The sequence below is a fragment of the Schistocerca americana genome, chromosome 7 (assembly GCF_021461395.2).
Source record: "Schistocerca americana isolate TAMUIC-IGC-003095 chromosome 7, iqSchAmer2.1, whole genome shotgun sequence".
Taxonomy (NCBI): Eukaryota; Metazoa; Arthropoda; class Insecta; order Orthoptera; family Acrididae; genus Schistocerca; species Schistocerca americana.
The window spans coordinates 447659485-447678591 of NC_060125.1; the positions used below are offsets into that span (position 1 = coordinate 447659485).

At 40.2% G+C, this 19107-nt stretch overlaps 1 protein-coding gene across 1 annotated transcript in view; it reads left to right on the forward strand.

Moving 5' to 3' along the window:
• Positions 1 to 19107, forward strand: part of LOC124622036 (histone PARylation factor 1) — a 123605-nt gene that overhangs the window by 84686 nt on the left and 19812 nt on the right. Inside the window, exons 6-7 of the mRNA XM_047147594.1 lie at positions 3058 to 3296; positions 6360 to 6613. Of these exons, the coding sequence (XP_047003550.1) occupies positions 3058 to 3296; positions 6360 to 6613 (493 nt within the window). The remainder of the gene's footprint in view (positions 1 to 3057; positions 3297 to 6359; positions 6614 to 19107) is intronic.

The following is a 19107-nucleotide window of genomic DNA, read 5'->3' on the forward strand; positions in this document are numbered from 1 at the left end:
ACTACCCTATTGCAAAAACTTTTATTTTCTTCTTCTCTGCATCGTGTATTGTCTATGTTTCGCTCTATAGAAAGCTAAAATTCAAACAAATATCTCCGGAAAAGACTTCCTAACACTTATATTTATACTAGATTTAACAAATTCCTTTTTTTTCAGATATTATTGTGTTATTGCCGGTGTGCATTTTGTATCTTCCCTATTTCAGTGATCAGCAGCTATTTTACTGGCCAAATAATAAAACTCATACACTACTTTGTGTCTCAGTTCCTAACCTAATTACCTCAGTGTTGGCTGATTTATTTCAACTTCTGTACATTGTATTTCCCTTGTTTTGCTTTTATTGATGGTCATCGTATAATACCTTTCAAGACACTACCCATTTCATTTAATTGCTCTTCCAAGTCATAAGCTGTCTCTGATAAAATTACATTGTCATTGGCAATTCTCAAAGTTTTTGTTTCTTCTCCATGAACTTTAATTCCCGTTGCAAATTTCTCCATGATTTCCTTCACAGCTATAAACACGAGGGATAAGTTACAACCCTGTCTCAATCTCATTCCAACTATGGCTTCCCTTTCATGTTCTTTGACTCTCGTAACTGCAGTCTGGTTTCTGTTCAGGTTTTAAATAACTTTATGGTCACTGTATTTTATCCTTGCTACCTATTTTGTAGTCTATTCCACATTGCCAAAACCTATCTCTAAATTTACAAACGCTGTAAACAAAGGCTTGCTTTTCTTCCATCTGTCTTCTAAGTTGTAGGATCAGTGTTGCCTCACGTGTTCCTACATTTCTTATCTGATTTTTCCTAAGGTCAGCCTCTACTGCTTTTTCCATTCTTCTGCAAATAATTTGTGTAAATATTTTGCAAACCGTGTCTTATTAATCTGATGGTTCAGTAATATTTACACCTGTCAGCACCTGCGTTCCTTGGAATTTGAATTATTATGTTCTTCTTAAAGTCTGAAAGTATTTTGCCTGCCTCATATATCTTGCTCTTGCACATCAGGCTGAATGATTTTGTCATGGCTGACTCACCCAAGGATCTCAATAATTCTGAGGTAATGAATCCAGGTGCATTATATCAGCATCAGCATTTTCTCAAATTATTCTTGCAGTATCTTACCTCCCTCCTCTTCTTCTTCTTCTTCTTCTCCTCCTCCTCCTCCTCCTCCTCCTCCTCCTCCTCCTCTTTCTGTAATATTGTGCTCAGGTTTGTTCCTTTATATAGACCCTCTATATATTCATTACAACCTGCAGCTTTCCCATCTTTGCTAAGTACTGATTTGCCATCTGAACTCTTGATATTTTTACAGTTGCTTCACTTTTCTCCAAAGAGCTCTTCAATTTTCCTGTAGGCAGCATCTATCTCTCTGCTAGTTATGCTTACTTCTACAGCCTTGCATTTGTCCTCTAGTGACTCCTGCTTAGCCATTTTGCACTTTTTGTCTGTCTAATTTTTTAGATATTTTTATTCTCTTTCACCTACTTAATTTACTGGATTTTTGTATTTTCTGTGTTGGTTGATTAAATTTAATGTATCCAAGAATTTCCACTAGGCCTTGTTGTTTTACCTATGTGATCTTCTGATGCCTTCTCTGTTTCGTCTCTGAAAGCTACCCATTCATTTTTTGTTGTATTCCTTTCTCCTGTTGCAATCCAACAATGCCTAATGCTCTCTGAAACTCTCAACAACCTGTGGTTTGTTAAATTTATCCAGTTTTCATATTTTATGGTCTGCCCCTGGAAATGTCTTAAAGTTTAAAACCTTGTTCCGAAAGCTCTGCCTTACCATTATGTAATCAATCTGAAATGTTTCACTGTTTTTGGCTCTTCCCCAAGTATACAGCCTTCGTTCATAATTCTTAAATCAAGTGTTAGCAATGATTAAATTATGCTCCATACAAAATTCTTGTTGGCAGCTTCCTCTTTCATTCTTTTCCCCCGGCTCATGTACTCCTACTGCTGGTCCTTTTCTAGCTTTTCCTGCTACCAAATTCCAGACACCTGACACAACTGAATTTTCATCTCCCTTTACTATCTGGATGATTTCCTTCATATCACGATACACTCTTTCTGTCCCTTCATCATCTGCAAAGCTAGATGGCATATAAACTTCTACTGTTGTGGTTGGTGTTGGCTTGGTATCTACCTAGGCTACAATAATGCATTCAGTATGCTATTCATAGCTGTCGCATTTGTGTTCTCTTATTCATTTTTAAGCCTACCCTTATTTGATTTTGTACTTATAGCCCTGTAATCACCTACCCAGAAGTCTTGTTATTCCTGCCACCACAGTTCACTGATTCCCACTATATATAACTTCGACCAGTCCATTTCCCTTTCTTCATTTTCTAACCTACCTACCTGAGTAAGTAATGTAACAATCCACTCTCTGACTGCAGAATACCAATCTTATTTTTCCTGATTATGACATTCTCCTGAGTATTCCCCACTATTGAAAAGAAAATTGCCCCTCTGGTCTCTGCACTGCTACCCCTCCATTTTGGCTGCATGTACAGTATGACTTTCTGTGTTGTTGAGGTACACGAGTCTCCGACTTGGCAAGATCCACAGTTCGTGGGAGGTGCCGTCCTGTATGATGCTGAAATGTGGGTAATGAGAAACTAAGTTCGTAATAGGTGGAGACTTTTGATATGTGGACTTGGTGGAGGATGCAAGGAATAAGTTGGGTGAATAGTGTGAAACATGAGAAGGTCCTGAGAAGAGTGGGAGAGTAGAGACAATTCACGAGTGTAATAAAAAGAAGGAAAAGTAACTGGATAGAGCATATATTAAGAAAGGAAGAGCATATATTAAGAAAGGAGGAGTAAGGGAGTTATAAAAACAATCTTAGAAGCGTATGTTGAAGGGACGAGGAGGCAAGGGAGGAAGAGAATCAGATCCTCGATGATGTACTGCAAGATAGCATATACAGCACATTAATTATTACCACTGTTATTATTATTATTAAAACAATAGTTTGAGAAATTTAGTTTTTTAATATTATTTTACTTTGTAACCTATTTCTGCATGCTTCATTCATTCTGTTCACAGCTCATATCTTGAGGAATACCGTTCTAAAGCAGATCCATTCCAAAAAATGAAAGTTTCTCGAATACAGAGTAGTCTGCAAGAATGGGCCACAAACCACAAGATCACTCTGGATCTCAACACACCACAAATGAAAGCTCGATCTAGGAAAACTGTCTGTAAGACATTTCATCAGGCAGGAATGGTTGTTCCTTATGACAAGAAGACTGAACTTGGTTACAGAAGCCTCATAGAGTCTGAAAGTAAGTGCAACTAAATGACAACATCTTAAGGTGTTGAAATTTCTGACGAAAAAGAAGGCAATCATATTTCTCTGTTAATATGCTTTGCAAGTGTTTAAAGAGGTTAAGGTCATTTGAGGATTGTAAGATCAGATTACAGAAGCTCAAAAGTGTTAGGTGCCTAGAAATCGTTGGTTTGCCCAAAACCTATAATGTTTCTTTCTATCACAGTTTGGTTTCACAGCTTTTGTGAGGAAGTAAAAGTAGTGGCAGTAATCATGCTTCCTAAAGATACCGAGCCATGACTCCTTGATCAAATCTTGAGTATCTTGAAATAAATAAAATCCAGTTGTAGACCAGTACATTATTGAAAGCAGAATAAATTAATTTCATCTTTTGTGTCATAATTGTTGGAACTGCATCTATTAAACATTTTTTAAGTGATTACATTTTTCAGGCTTTCATGTGCCTCAAACTGTTTACTAAAAGATGATATTTAGAGCTGTTAGACCACTGTATATCATTTTGGTGGCCCAACATTTTATTGGTGTTAATAGTTTTTTATTGTTTATTTGTTAAAGTTTGTATTGACCATCTCTTCAGAATTATATCACACATGCAATATATGGTTTCAGTCTTGTACTCGTGTTTTTCATCCTTTATTATTTATTTGTCTGATTGTGAACACCAAGATGTTCTGAGTGAGCCTGGCTCTCATTTTCAAGGTATTGATTGTGAATGAGCATGGGCAGCCACGCTCCTCATTGGCAAATATATTTAAATACTCAGCTTTCAAGGCAGTTATGATTTCCACTCATACATTTGCAGAAATCCCAGCTCCAGTACCCACAAGGAGACGGGGAGGGGGGGGGGGGGGGGGGGGAGAAAGTACAAATCCAGCATCCAGGAGAAGTGAGGTAGATGGTATACTAGTTGATCATAAGTACTAGTACTGTTGATTAAATGGTGAGCAGATATCTTGAAGGACAATTTCGTACCTCTGGAGTTCGAGGAAACTGGTTCTTGATGAGAAAATCCAGATGTCCTGTGTAATACAACAAACGCGTAGGTCTATTGAATAACATTGTGGAGCACGCTCAGCAAATTCGTCTCGCAACTCCTTAACGTGACAGTTCTTCATGGATGCTGTGAGCCAGTTTGGTAGTATTCATCTTTTTATAGAAAGCTATAAAGTGGACATGCATGTTGGTAAATGGCCTGGATAGTGTCATGTGTTCTTCTTTAATGTTGTATGTTTTGCCTGTGTTTTTCTATCATTTGGATTTTTGACACGTTGAGAGAAAAATACATAGAGTTTAGAACATAACATTTACAATATAAAATCTTATACACAAACATCTGCAGCATTTATGTAATCTATTGATTTTGGAATCACCAGCAGCAAGTCTTCTGGTCTGCCATGGTATGATCTTGTGGGGCATTATTTGATGATATGTCTGACAATTCATGGTTCTTCACAAAAACAAAGTGAGTATGGTTCTTTATCCCATTTGTGTAAAAGGTATGTGTATTTGCCATGTTGGGTTCTAATTCTGTTTAGCACTGGCTATGTTTTGCATGGCAAGTCAAATCCCAGTGGTTTTTGGGTGATACATGGCATTGTATTATTTTATTGTCCAGTCCATTCTTGAGTTGATGGATTAGTTATGTTGAACTTATCTTCCACAGCGACCCTTGCTATTATTATTGGTGGTCATCTAGAGCAGAATCAGTTACAGTCTGCATCATTCACATCTTGACGAATCGGTAGATTTTTACTATCCATTATCTTTTTTTACTCTTTCATGAGAGCACTTATTTGTCGTAGTTGGGGGTGTGAAAGGTAGCTTAGTACTGGTTGCTATCCCATAGACATTGATTTAGTGATGTCAGCAATCATTCTCATGGTGTTATTTAGTTGGAAATCTATCTTTTGTGCATTTTGGCAGCTTAGCCAAACTGAGGCGTAATGTTCAATAGACAAGAAGGCAAGACCCAAGCAGAAGAATATAGGGTGGATACCGATGCTCCACACGTTGTACCACATAACTTTTGAATGATGATGAGTCTGATTTTCAATTTTTTTGCCCTTTTTGTTAGATGCCTTCTGAAAGACAGCGTTCTATCAAGGATTCCCCTCAAGTACTTATATGTTTTATTGTGAGTAATTGTAGTGTTTTCAAACTGTCTGTTGAGATTTTTTTCTTCACTTTTACTATTTAGGGGGAAGCAGAAAGCCTTCATTTTGGTGACATTTGGTTGGAGTCTCCATTTGTAATTCCCACTTCCTCCAGTTCCTCCATTTGGATCTCTTCTGACTGTTCAATTTAGGTACACCTTTTTGCAAGTATGCAGTCACGAGTGTCACCAAACTTTCATAATTTTGTTTTTGGCATGTCTGCAATGTGCAAGCTAAAGAAAAGTGAACTGAGAACTGATCCCTGTGAAAGAATGACCAGATTACATTTCAATGTACAGAGCAGTAATGTGTGCATGAGGTGTGCTTGCTTGTGTTAATGTGTGTGTGTTCATTTCTGAAGAAGGCTTCGGCCAAAAGCTCATTGTACCTCATACCAGTCACTAAGGAGGGATGAAATTGCCGTGATCCACCTTTGAATTGGTCATTATTCTTTTATTTACAGCTTTACACTTCACTAGGGTAAGATCCCAGTTTGTGGAGTTTATCCGGTAAATGTAACATTGAATGCCATTTTTTAACAAGAGGTTACTTGCAACGTTAAGAGTAGATCTGTGCTGAATTTTAACTATGACAACAAATGTAAAATTTTCTAAAATCTTGTGTGTGTGTGTGTGTGTGTGTGTGTGTGTGTGTGTGTGTGTGTGTGTGTAGGGAGGGGGGAGTGAGGCAGGAAAGGACAGGATTTTCGATTTTGAAGGTTGTTTCTTTCTACAAATTTTTGAAGTTTTATTAAAAACAGTTTAATATAGACAGTAAAGAACATTCAATGTGTGCCCTTTCTTTCTCTGCACAGTATAATAGTTACTTCCATTACTGGCCAGTAATTCAGTTTCATAATTTTTATTTACTAGTAAGTCTTACTTTTATCTTTCAATTCTGAAAAGGAACCTTGAAGAAGCTGTTGGAAAAGGTTGTAACAGCAACAACAGATGAGGAACGTGATGCACACCTTGGAAAATTACAAGAAATTATTACAGCAGCCAATATCGCCACTGATGAATGTGATTTTGGTACGGGACTGGAATTAGCAGTAGCACTGTTTTGTTTTGGTGGTGATGTCTTCCACAATACCATCAGGCAGTTAGCAGGAACAGCATATGGGCTACTGGGTCGAGAAGACTTTGCTACTATTCTTGAGGTAACTTGAGTTTTGTTCTTATGTTAGTAAACATTATTTTCTTCTAACAGATCACTTGTTCTTCTTTAAATGTGAGGTTATGACTCATTAGGTGACTATAAGCAATTGATATAGGAAAGATTTCTCCGTGAACAAACTCAGCAAGTTCCTTAGGCCAACACTATTATCACTTTGACTGTGTGTACTGCTAAAGCAGTCAAAGCAGGTTGTACCGTGAGTGTGATTGACTATTAAGGCAGTTGACCATTAAAGTGCCAATTGTGTGATGAAGTGCCAAGGAGGTTTTCAGACTTGGCTTATTTTTTCTTTAGCAGTAATGGAAAACAGTATTAACCTGATTATAAGACGAGGTTTTTCCCCAAATTAGTCTTTCTAAAAATAAAGAGCTGTCTTATATTCACAGATTAAACAATAGCTGCAGGGTTGAGATTTTTCGTTATTTAATATAGCGTTTAGGGATCATCTTACATTTACAGGTGAAGCTTTGGCTATGAGGTCACATGCAGATTTATTTTGAAGAATTTGTGATAGCAGGGCTGGGTAGATGATTTAGACTTTCAAACAGGCTTAGGATTTCCTGATACGCTGAAGCACTCGTTACAGTATTGATGTTGCTTGAGCAATCATGACTTTCGACTCGTATGGTGCTAGTACAAAGGATACATAAGAAACTACGAACTAGCCCATCCAACGATCTATTGCTCTGCCTGAAATTTGACAATTTTGTGAAACACAGGAGGAAGTAGTGCTAAATTATATCAACTTACAGACTCTTGTGATATTTGAACAGGTTTACAATAAAAGTTCTCATATGTGTATGGATACTATATACCAGCATTAATCAACATTAATACTGCTTATTAAGTAAAGATAACACAAAGAACCACAAATGTTGTCTTTCAAAACCCAGTGCTTGATTTTAAACCCAGATTATGAGACATTGTACAGATATGTTAAATGATTTGGAAGTGAGAAATTTTCTCGCTGTTCACATATTAGAATACTAGGTAAAAATGTTACCAGCATTTAATAAACTTTAGAAGATGGTAACTTTGAGATGAAACAAGAAGGAAATTTAATTCAGAATGAAATGTCTAAGAAACAAAATAAACCGACTAATTGTTGTTGCGAGAATAAATTACAGCAGCAAGACTCGTTGTGAAGATAGTACGAACATACCTCACTATTTGATTGCAGAACAAACAAAAGATTGAGAACTGGACTGAATCGTGATTACGATCTTTCATTTATGTATTGTTGCAGTTGTTACATATGATTTGCATGCTGGAAGTTGTTTCTGTCTGTGATACACATTTGGTCAAGCACAACCCTATCTAAAGGTTTCATGGGGAACAGTGATACCAGCTTGGCTGAGAAGCAGGATGAGTACAGGGATGGGAGTAGTGAGCAGGCAGCAAAACTACATCATGTTGAAAACCATGGGTATGTGCACCAGATACTTTGGCTTTCTAGGTACGTGTACCACATTTAAGCTGCAATTTCCATGAATCGGTCTGTAGTGGACAAATGGACAAATGATAGTAGAGGTGGAAATGTGAACCCGGGATGAGCACATCATTTTCCCTTAAGAAATTACAAATTTATTTCAAAATATGTCAATAATCAGAATGATAATTAAAACCACAATCTTCTCTTGCACCTGTTGTACAATAATGAACTTCAAGTTTCTCTTACATAAGCAGACTTTAAGACAAGAGAAATATCAATTTAAACTACAAGCATCACATACACAAGCAAATTTAAAATGGAGAAACAATACTTGAAATAAATACTGTTTATGACAATCCTGCAGGGACCACTCTTAAAAACCAAGTGAGGTGGCGCAGTGGTTAGCACACTGGACTCACATTTGGGAGGATGACGGTTCAACCCCACGTCCAGCCATCCTCATCTAGGTTTTCCATGATTTCCCTAAATCGCTCCAGGCAAATGCCGGGATGGTTCCTTTGAAAGGGCATGGCTGACTTCCTTCCCCATGCTTCCCTAATCCGATGAGACCAATGACCTCACAGTTTGGTCTCTTCACCCAAACAACTCCAAACCACTCTTAAAACTCAGTAAACAACACATTAAAGTAATCCAAAATTTTAAATGGCTGTAAGGCCCTTAAATAAAATGCACACAAGTATAACAGTGGAATTAAGTAAAGGTTGTCCACTGCTCGTGGTCTCGCGGTAGCGTTCTCGCTTCCCGAGCACGGGGTCCCGGGTTCGATTCCCGACGGGGTTAGGAATTTTTCCTGCCTCGAGATGACTGGGTGTTGTTGTGTCGTCTACATCATCATCATCATTCATTCCCATTACGGTCGGAGGAAGGCAATGGCAAACCACCTCAACTAGGACCTTGCCTAGTAAAGCGGTGCGGGTCTTCCGCATCGTTCCCCTACGCTCTGTAAAGAAGCATGGGACTTCATTTCCATTTCCATTTTCCTAATTAAATTACATGACAACCAAGAACAAGAAAGAGGGCAAATTTACAACTTTGTGTCTGGTAATCTATCAACAAGTTATGAGAAGTGTGCAAGCAAGTCATTCCAAGCTGACCATCAAGAGCAGTGAATTACAGATGGAATTTAAACATTCAAAAATTTACATACATAAGTGTTCATAAACTCAATGCAGAAAATAGATTCCTTGGTTCATTATGTGAGATCACAAGACAGGGCAAGCTCAAAAAGGCAGTTACTTAAAACCACCCATCAAATAGAATATCCAGAAAACTAAACTTGTTTAGCAGCTGGAGCCAGAATCAAAACCCCTGCGAGAGCTAATGGCCATGAGAGACACTGCCAGAGTACACACACAGGTCGAAATACGGAAGTACATACATGTGAGCCAGTGCCACGTCAATTACAATGTCACGGCTCAGAAGTCGGGGCTGTCAATAAATGGCATACACATTATGACACTGAAGTCAAGAGCTCCGACAATAACGTCTTCAGGTCTTTCAAGAGTTAATAAAGCCCTTAAGGTAACATAACCTTCGCTAAGCAATTACTTAACTCTAAGTTAAGTGAATAAGGCTTAAACCTTTTAATTATCCTCAAAAATTTCAATTACTGTACTAAAACTGCTACTATAAAATGATAAGACATTTGCAATAACCAATAGCAGATTTACCAATAGACATCGAAAGCTCCTTCGAAACTGCAGAAAAATAGATACAATCTTACCCCCATGGCACAAACTTTAGGCTTAACATTTACAGATAAGACTGAGGTTGCAGACCCTCAAGATTTAAACCCATCTAAAACAAGTTTTAAAAGAACATTTAAATTAAAACATCAAAAGCTTAGTCAACATTGATCAAAACTTATGACAGATAAGGAATGACTTAAAGCTAAGGAACAACAAATGGAAACACACGTGCACATTAAGTACCACCAGGAGAACTGTAGTTGAAGAGTTCAAAAAACCAATTTACCACTTCAATCAGTGGCCCACTTAAGTAAACATTCATGTAACCCAAGGCTAACTTGGAGAGTCTAGCAGACCAGCTGCCTGTACAACACTTCTCATACACACAGAAATAGAAATCACTAAGCAGTTCTGCCAAGTTACATTTGCAGCTTCAAATAGGTTACAGCAATTGCAAGAAACCCTCATCTTTCAAACTCTACAGGCGAGTTTCACTGAGAGGAAAAACACAATACACACCATAGCTTCTTTAATACACCATATGCGATTATTCAAAGTGCATTGTGATGACATTCCAGAAGGCAGATTGCTGGTACACTCTCTCCAAAACCCAGAAGAGAGCAACAATGGATGCTATTGTGCATATGGCTCCAAATACACCAGGAGGCCCCAACGACCACCTTGTCAACAGACTGGCCCCTCAGTGCATACCTGCTGCTGCCTTATTAGAACACCAACTCTCTACCGTGGCACTGGTCACCTGTTTCCTCAATCGCAAACAGCAATAAACCAAGCGAATCAGTTCGGCACTCGTGCCTCCTACTGGGATACCAGTCAGTCAGAGGATACAAAGATACCACAACACCACCACAGCCAAGGCATGAATTGAATTGACTTTAAAACTGCACAAATAATCAAAATTGCATTCATTTGTGCAAGAGACGCTAAAGGCCAGTGGAGGTTTTTTTTTCTGCAATGTTATCGATTGATGCCGTGATGTATGATGAATGAAAGGGGGTGTGCCAGCTGCTGGTTCTAAACAGCCAATGAGGGAGTGGCAGACAGACAATATATTTGGAAACGAGATATTGTAACATTCTCATGTCAGTATAGAAGCAAAGTCCGTGTCCATTTGGATGGAAAGAGTCATGTTCTCAGGTCCCATGGTGACAAAAATCCTAGAAATCACAACATATTCAGAAGACTCGGCCAAATATTTCTGACAACAAAGATAGAAATGTAACATTTGTGCTATTAGGATGTTGATTATTAAAAATAGCAAAACCACAAAAGACAGGGCTAGTAAGCAAAAAATGCAGAAAAGAAAATGATCCACAAATCAGTGTAAACCATTTCTTTTCATTTGCTGTACTTCTCCTTGCATCATTAAAATGTAGACAGTCAATAAATTAAATAAATTTGGAATAGGTATAATGTTAACTCTTTAGGCAGATACTTTACCAGTAAAACAGTTTGTAATTTTGATTTGTTACAGAACATAAAAAGTAAATTTTTCTCAAGAAACCTCTTGAAAATAAAGGGGTTGTCTTATAATCAGGGTCAACTTATACTTGGGTAAATGCAATATGAGGTCAGTTTAATTGCAGTGCTATTGGTGAAACCAACAAATTACATTTCAATGTACATCCTGGGATTTATGTTGACTGAGGTTTTGTGCTTTGCTGTGGAGTTGTCAGTTTGAAAAACTGCAATAAATAGTGTAAATATTGTAAATAAATACAGTACGTAATCAATAAAATCTTCTCAGTTTTCAAGCCGCGACAATTTGAATAAAATTCTTGAGCTTTCAATTGCTAGCTCCACCATTGTGTCAGGAGTAAAACTATTGATGGCAATCTGTCATTTCATAATATTCGTCATGGTGCAAGAAGTGCATTGTCATTAGAATATGACAGGACAACTTGGCAATTCCAAGTGAAAGCTGTTGGTCCAGCACCAACGTACTTCTTGTACCACAACAAATATTATGAAATGATGGATGGCACAGCAATGGGCTCGCCACAGTCCCCTGCACTCGTGTGCTTCCTTAGGTACGCCGATGACACATTCCTGATATGGCCTCACTGTGAAAATACACTGCAGCAGTTTGTGGAGCACATGAATGGTGTCCATCCCAACACTAAGCTCACCATGGAGATGGAGAAGGATGGCAAGCTATTGTTCTTAGATATTTTAGTTGAACGGAAGGCAGGAGGCCAGCTTGGTCATTCAGTGTACAGGAAACCAACGCTCACTGTTCAAAATTTGAACGTCGGTAGTTTCCATCACCCTGTACACGAGAAAATGGTCCTGAACATCTCAATATACAGAGCCAAAGTTATTTCTGACAATAACCACCTACAGTCTGAATTGCAGCACTTGAGGCACTTGTTGAGGGTGAATGGCTACAGCAAAAGAGACATTGCAAATGCTTTCATGTGTCACCAAAGAAGGACGCCTTGTGAATCAGCAGAAGAAGCGAAGCCAGTGGCTTTCCTGACATACTGTGGGGCAGCAAGCAGCAAGTTAGGATGTGTACTACAGAGACATGGATTGAGACAAATGTTCCGGCCCGTCAACATACTGGGACTCCGTTATAAAAGAGGCGGCTGAGATTAGAATGAACATCAACAATTTCAACAGAGACCGGGGTACACACTGAGTAGGGCATGAGGGTGGGCTGTGGATGTCAAAAAGAATCAATGACAGACACTTTTAGGGAGGCGGAAGTGGCAGTTTCAAATGTGGCGCTGGCCCCTCACGCCACTTGATGTCACTCGGTCTCACAGTGGGCCAGAGCTACTGTGAGCTATCCAACTTACCTTCTGTGCGTGCATCGTTTCAGCCCCCTCTGATTGGTACCAGTGGCCGTAATCATAGTTATGGCTGCCAGTAGTTTTACTCCTTACCATGATGGCAAGCTAGCCATTGAAAGCTCAAGAATTTTATTTGAACTGACGCGGCTTGAAATCAGAGATTATTTTATTCAGCCATGCCGTCTTGAAGGCTCAATAGGACACAATACTTGTAATGCTCCTAGTGCCCATCCAACACCCAGGGGGGGTGGGGGATGGGGGGGCGGGAACAAAAAAAAAAAAAGAGTCGTCTTGGAAATGTTAAGCATGTCAGAAGTATTCAGCACTTAGCACATGCAAGAGGTGTGGTAAAGCAATATAGCTTCAAGTCTCTCATGTCACAATAAGAGGTTTTCATAGTGTTGCATTATTTTTGTTTCATGTTGGTCAAAACCTACTAGAAAGAAAGAGTTGTGTATTTTATGTTCTCTCTCAGCAACTGGTCATATTCCATTACATTGTGTATGTGTATTTTTGTATGTAAATGAACAGGTACCTTTACATATTCATATACATTCTGGAGCTCTGAGCAATTTTTCCTCATGTGAAGATTTGTAATAGCTTTTTAGCAATCTAAGTCAGCTGTATAACATCATGATTGAAAATCAGCTATTCATTTTGGATACAGACGAAACCTGTGACTGCTTGTAAGACAAAACTAACAGCAGTCAAATGCATAAAAATTTAAATCATTTGGGAGTACCAGTGCTGTTGCTAAGAGGCATTGTGACCTAACATTAAACAATGACTGTAGTTACCACTCTGTACGAATAAAAGAGATGGATCAGATATAATATATCACCAAGTTTCATGAAGGCACAGGCTTATTCAAGCTACAGCTGAATGAAGTATTGTTTGCCTTATGAAAGACAAAAATAACAAGTGAATAATGGTTAATTTTTTGATTTCAGAATGACATTCCTTCTACACAAGTGTAAGAAGGGTGCTTATATTGGGTTGTTAAATAATTTAAGCACTTGGAAATATTTGTTTCCTTTAAGTAAACAAACTAATCAAACAAGGGAAATTCCTAGTCGGAATATCAGCAGTATAAGGCAGAGATAGATTGCAGTTCACCATAAAAATGACGTGCTGAGTTGCAGACAGGCACAGTGAAAAGACACTTGCACATTAGCTTTCAGTCAAGCACACACACACACACACACACACACACACACACATATATATATATATATATATATATATATATATATATATATAGACACACACACACACACACACACACACACACACACACACACACACGCACGTGACCGCCATCTCCGGCAGCTCGAACCAGAATGCACATGCCACATAGAATGGAAGCAGCAATCTGGAGGGGGCAGGGAAGGGGAAGGGGTAGCAGGGTATGGGTGGCTGGAGAGAAGAGCATGTTTGGTGGAGTGTGCAGGTACTAGAGTTTCAACAGACACAGCTTCGGGAGGCTGTGGGGCAGTCAGGTGGGGAGGAGGAAACAGGGAGCGAAAAAGGGGAGGGTCGGGGAAGGACAAAGATAGGTGGGTACGTTGGCAGAGGGCAGCACATGAAGATGGTGGGAGATGAGAATAGGGAGGAGGTTACAGGACAGAGGGGATGGAAACTGTTGGGTGAAGTAGGATACTGTAGGATGAGGCCGGAATGATTTTGGGAGTAGAGAATGTGTTGTAAGGGTAACTCACATCTATGCAGTTCAGAAAAGCTATTGGTGGAGGAGAGGGTCCACATGGCCTGGTTTGGGAAGCAGCTATTGAAGTAAAGCATGTCATGTCATGTTTAGTTGCATGTTATGCCACATGGTAGTCTACTTCACTTGTGGCCACAGTTTGGCGGTGGCTGTTAATCTTGGTGGACAGCTGGTTTGTAATTGTACCAATATAAAAAGCTGTGCAGTGATTCAGGATAGCTAGTATATGATGTTGTTGATTTCACAAGTGGCCTGGTCTCTGATGTGAAGGATAAGCCTGTGACAGGATTGAAATAGGAGTGCTGGGTGAGTTGATTGGGTAGGTCTTGCATGTGGGATATGATCCCTGTGAAAGATCAAGGTGCAAGACCTGTCCAATCTACCCACCCAGCACTTCCTATTCCAGTATTGATAGTCCAGTCCAGGCCATCTCCTGAAAGCAGCAATGTCTTATGTTACCTTTGCTGTAATCATTGCACAGATTTTTATATTAGTATGACGAGCAACCAGCTGTCCACTGGGATGAACAGACACTGCCAAACTGTGCACAGGAGCAAAGAAACTATCCTGTGATATGATATGCAGCTAAACACGACATGCTTAATTTCAATGGCTGCTTCTCAACCCAGGCCATCTGGATCCTCCCCTCCACCAGTAGCTTTCCTGAAATGCACAGATGGGAGTTATCCTTACAATGCATTCTCCAATCCCGAAATTATCCCGGCTGGTAACCTGCTGACCCCACACCCTCTACCCAACAGCTTCCACCCCCTCTGTCCTATCACCTCCCTATTCTCATCTCCCACCCTCTTTGTGTGCCATCTTGTGCCATTGTATCCACCCATCTTTCCCTTTCCCCTCTCCTCTCCTTTATTGCACCTGTTTCCCTCTCCCCTCCCCACAGCCTCCCTTAAGCTTTCTCTTGGCACAGTGTGTTTCAATGTTTTTCTTTACTATTTCCGTTCTCTCGTCCGGTGTTAACTCATTACAGACAGCGAAATTGATCAATTCATACAAGATGTTTGGTGGGTGTTTGTTAAAATGGACTTCATAAGGCGTAAAGCCAGTTGTTGTATGTTGTAAGGCGTTCAAAACATCTTCAAAATCACATATGTAACTTGACCAATTTTATGATCTTTATAGCAGTAAGTTCTACAAAGCCTGCTTATTTCACGCATATAGTGCTCAGTTGGGTTACAAGACGGAGAATATATGGAAATAAGAATGTGCTTAATGGCTTCATCTTTCATGAAATCTTTCCAAACGTTAGATGTAAATTGGCTCCCATTGTCTGAAAGTATGGCTTTTGGTTTTCCAATCTGTGTGAAGTAATCATTACAGAAACAGTTTAAAATTTTCCTGCTTGTTGCCTTCTTTAGTGGATACAATTTTACTAGTTTAGTGAATAAGTCAACAACTACAAACAAATATGTATAACCCTCTTTAGTTCTCGGCAATTGGCCAAACAAATCAATTCCTATCAGTTCCAATTTGCCTTTTGGCACAATACTTTGTAAATAACCTTGGTATTTCTGATTTGTGACTTTTACTCTTTGGCACCGATCACATTTTTGTATAACCTTTCTTACTCTTCTAAACATATTATTAAAATAGACATTTTCTTTAAGTTTGTCAGTGCATTACATGATTCCACAGTGTGCATAGCTCTCATGTGTGTACTTAATTAAAACCTCAACACATTGTATAGGCCAACAAACCTTTCAGATGTCAGAGTCAGTGTTATGTCTCCTGAATAAAATACCTTTAAAGTTTTGATAATACATGCCAACCTTTTCATAACCCTTTTTACCAATAAGGCTTTTCACAAGTTTCAAATCATCATCCTGGTTCTGGTATCTCTTAAGCTGACTGCAAATGTTAGTAATTTCCTTTTCACCCGTAATCCCTCTCATGTCCATTATTTTAAACACTTTGTTATCCAATAATTCTTCTTCCTGACCACCCCCCACAGGTAATCTAGACAACGCATCAGCAATTAGATTCTGATCCCCTTTTATATACTGAATGCTATAATCAAATTGTTGCAAAAATATGGCCCACCTGGTTAATCTATTATTGAAAAGTTTGCAGTCTTGAATATAACATAGAGCTTTGTGATCCGTGAAAACTATGACTTTATGGCCTGCTAGATAGTTCCTGTATTTAGTGAAACCCCATACAATGGCAAGTAGTTCCTTCTCAGTCACCGTGTGATTACGTTCATGTTTCTGCAGATCTCGGCTGCCAAAACTGATTGAAAGATGTTCTACACTCCTGGAAATTGAAATAAGAACACCGTGAATTCATTGTCCCAGGAAGGGGAAACTTTATTGACACATTCCTGGGGTCAGATACATCACATGATCACACTGACAGAACCACAGGCACATAGACACAGGCAACAGAGCATGCACAATGTCGGCACTAGTACAGTGTATATCCACCTTTCGCAGCAATGCAGGCTGCTATTCTCCCATGGAGACGATCGTAGAGATGCTGGATGTAGTCCTGTGGAACGGCTTGCCATGCCATTTCCACCTGGCGCCTCAGTTGGACCAGCGTTCGTGCTGGACGTGCAGACCGCGTGAGACGACGCTTCATCCAGTCCCAAACATGCTCAATGGGGGACAGATCCGGAGATCTTGCTGGCCAGGGTAGTTGACTTACACCTTCTAGAGCACGTTGGTTGGCACGGGATACATGCGGACGTGCATTGTCCTGTTGGAACAGCAAGTTCCCTTGCCGGTCTAGGAATGGTAGAACGATGGGTTCGATGACGGCTTGGATGTACCGTGCACTATTCAGTGTCCCCTCGACGATCACCAGTGGTGTACGGCCAGTGTAGGAGATCGCTCCCCACACCATGATGCCGGGTGTTGGCCCTGTGTGCCTCGGTCGTATTCAGTCCTGATTGTGGCGCTCACCTGCACGGCGCCAAACACGCATACGACCATCATTGGCACCAAGGCAGAAGCGACTCTCATCGCTGAAGACGACACGTCTCCATTCGTCCCTCCATTCACGCCTGTCGCGACACCACTGGAGGCAGGCTGCACGATGTTGGGGCGTAAGCGGAAGACGGCCTAACGGTGTGCGGGACCGTAGCCCAGCTTCATGGAGACGGTTGCGAATGGTCCTCGCCGATACCCCAGGAGCAACAGTGTCCCTAATTTGCTGGGAAGTGGCGGTGCGGTCCCCTACGGCACTGCGTGGGATCCTACGGTCTTGGCGTGCATCTGTGCGTCGCTGCGGTCCGGTCCCAGGTCGACGGGCACGTGCACCTTCCGCCGACCACTGGCGACAACATCGATGTACTGTGGAGACCTCACGCCCCACGTGTTGAGCAATTCGCCGGTACGTCCACCTGGCCTCCCGCATGCCCACTATACGCCCTCGCTCAAAGTCCGTCAACTGCACATACGGTTCACGTCCACGCTGTCGCGGCATGCTACCAGTGTTTAAGACTGCGATGGAGCTCCGTATGCCACGGCAAACTGGCTGACACTGACGGCGGCGGTGCACAAATGCTGCGCAGCTAGCGCCATTCGACGGCCAACACCGCGGTTCCTGGTGTGTCCGCTGTGCCGTGCGTGTGATCATTGCTTGTACAGCCCTCTCGCAGTGTCCGGAGCAAGTATGGTGGGTCTGACACACCGGTGTCAATGTGTTCTTTTTTCCATTTCCAGGAGTGTATTTTTCCATTAATTTCCTTCTGTTGAAAAAAAATGTACACCAAATCCGTAATCTGAACTATCTGTCATTAGGCAAAATTGTAGTGAAAGGTCAGGTCTGTGGAGTAATTGACTGTTATTTAGTTGTTGTTTGATCTCATCGAATGCTGCTTGACACTGATCTGTCCATTCCCATATGGTGTTCTTTTTTAATAGCTCTCTCAAACACAGTGCATTTAAAGGTTGGGTGCTGACATACTTACGATAAAAATTACATAAACCATAAAATGACCTCAGCTGTTTTTTTGTTCTTTGGACATGGAAACTGGACAATTGCAGAAATTTTATCACTGTCAGGCAGAACGCCTTCTCTGTTAATTATATGGCCTAAAAACTTCAAGTCTGATACTCCAAATTTGCATTTACTTAATGTAAGGGTCATACCGCCTTGCCTGAACTTATTGGCTAATTTGTACAAAGTATCAAGGTGTTCCTCCCAAGTTTTGCTGGTTATTAATACATCATCCACGTAAATAATTAGTCTAGATAGTAGTTCACTTCCAATCACATGATCCAAAGCTCGAATAAACTCGGCTACAGACACATTCAGCCCAAACGGAACAACACAATAATGAAAACATTTACCTTTATATAAAAAGGCTATGTACTGCCTTGAATCCTGTGCTAATGTGATTTGATGAAAACCTGAGGTCAAATCCAGGCTAGAAAAATATTTTGTATCATTGAAGTTGTACAGGAGTTCCTCCATGGATTCAGGATGATCTGTTTGTCTTTCTATAAACTTAATCAGGTGACGTGAATCCAGTACCAGCCTAACACCACCATCCTTTGTTGAAATACAGACCATCAGGCTGTTTATGGACTCTGACTTCTCTCTACTATTCTCCATTTTTGCATTTTCTGGAGTTCCCTCTCCACTTCTGTCCTTTTACAGATGGGTACCCCATAAGGCTTAATGAAAAAGGATTCGTGTGGCTTTAACTTCAAATGACATTCATAATCTTTGATCCTACCAGGTTGATCACTAAAAATGTTACAGTTTTCCCAGAGAAAATTTTCCAATTCCTGCTTTTTTGTACTTGAATTTAACTGGATCACTACTTTT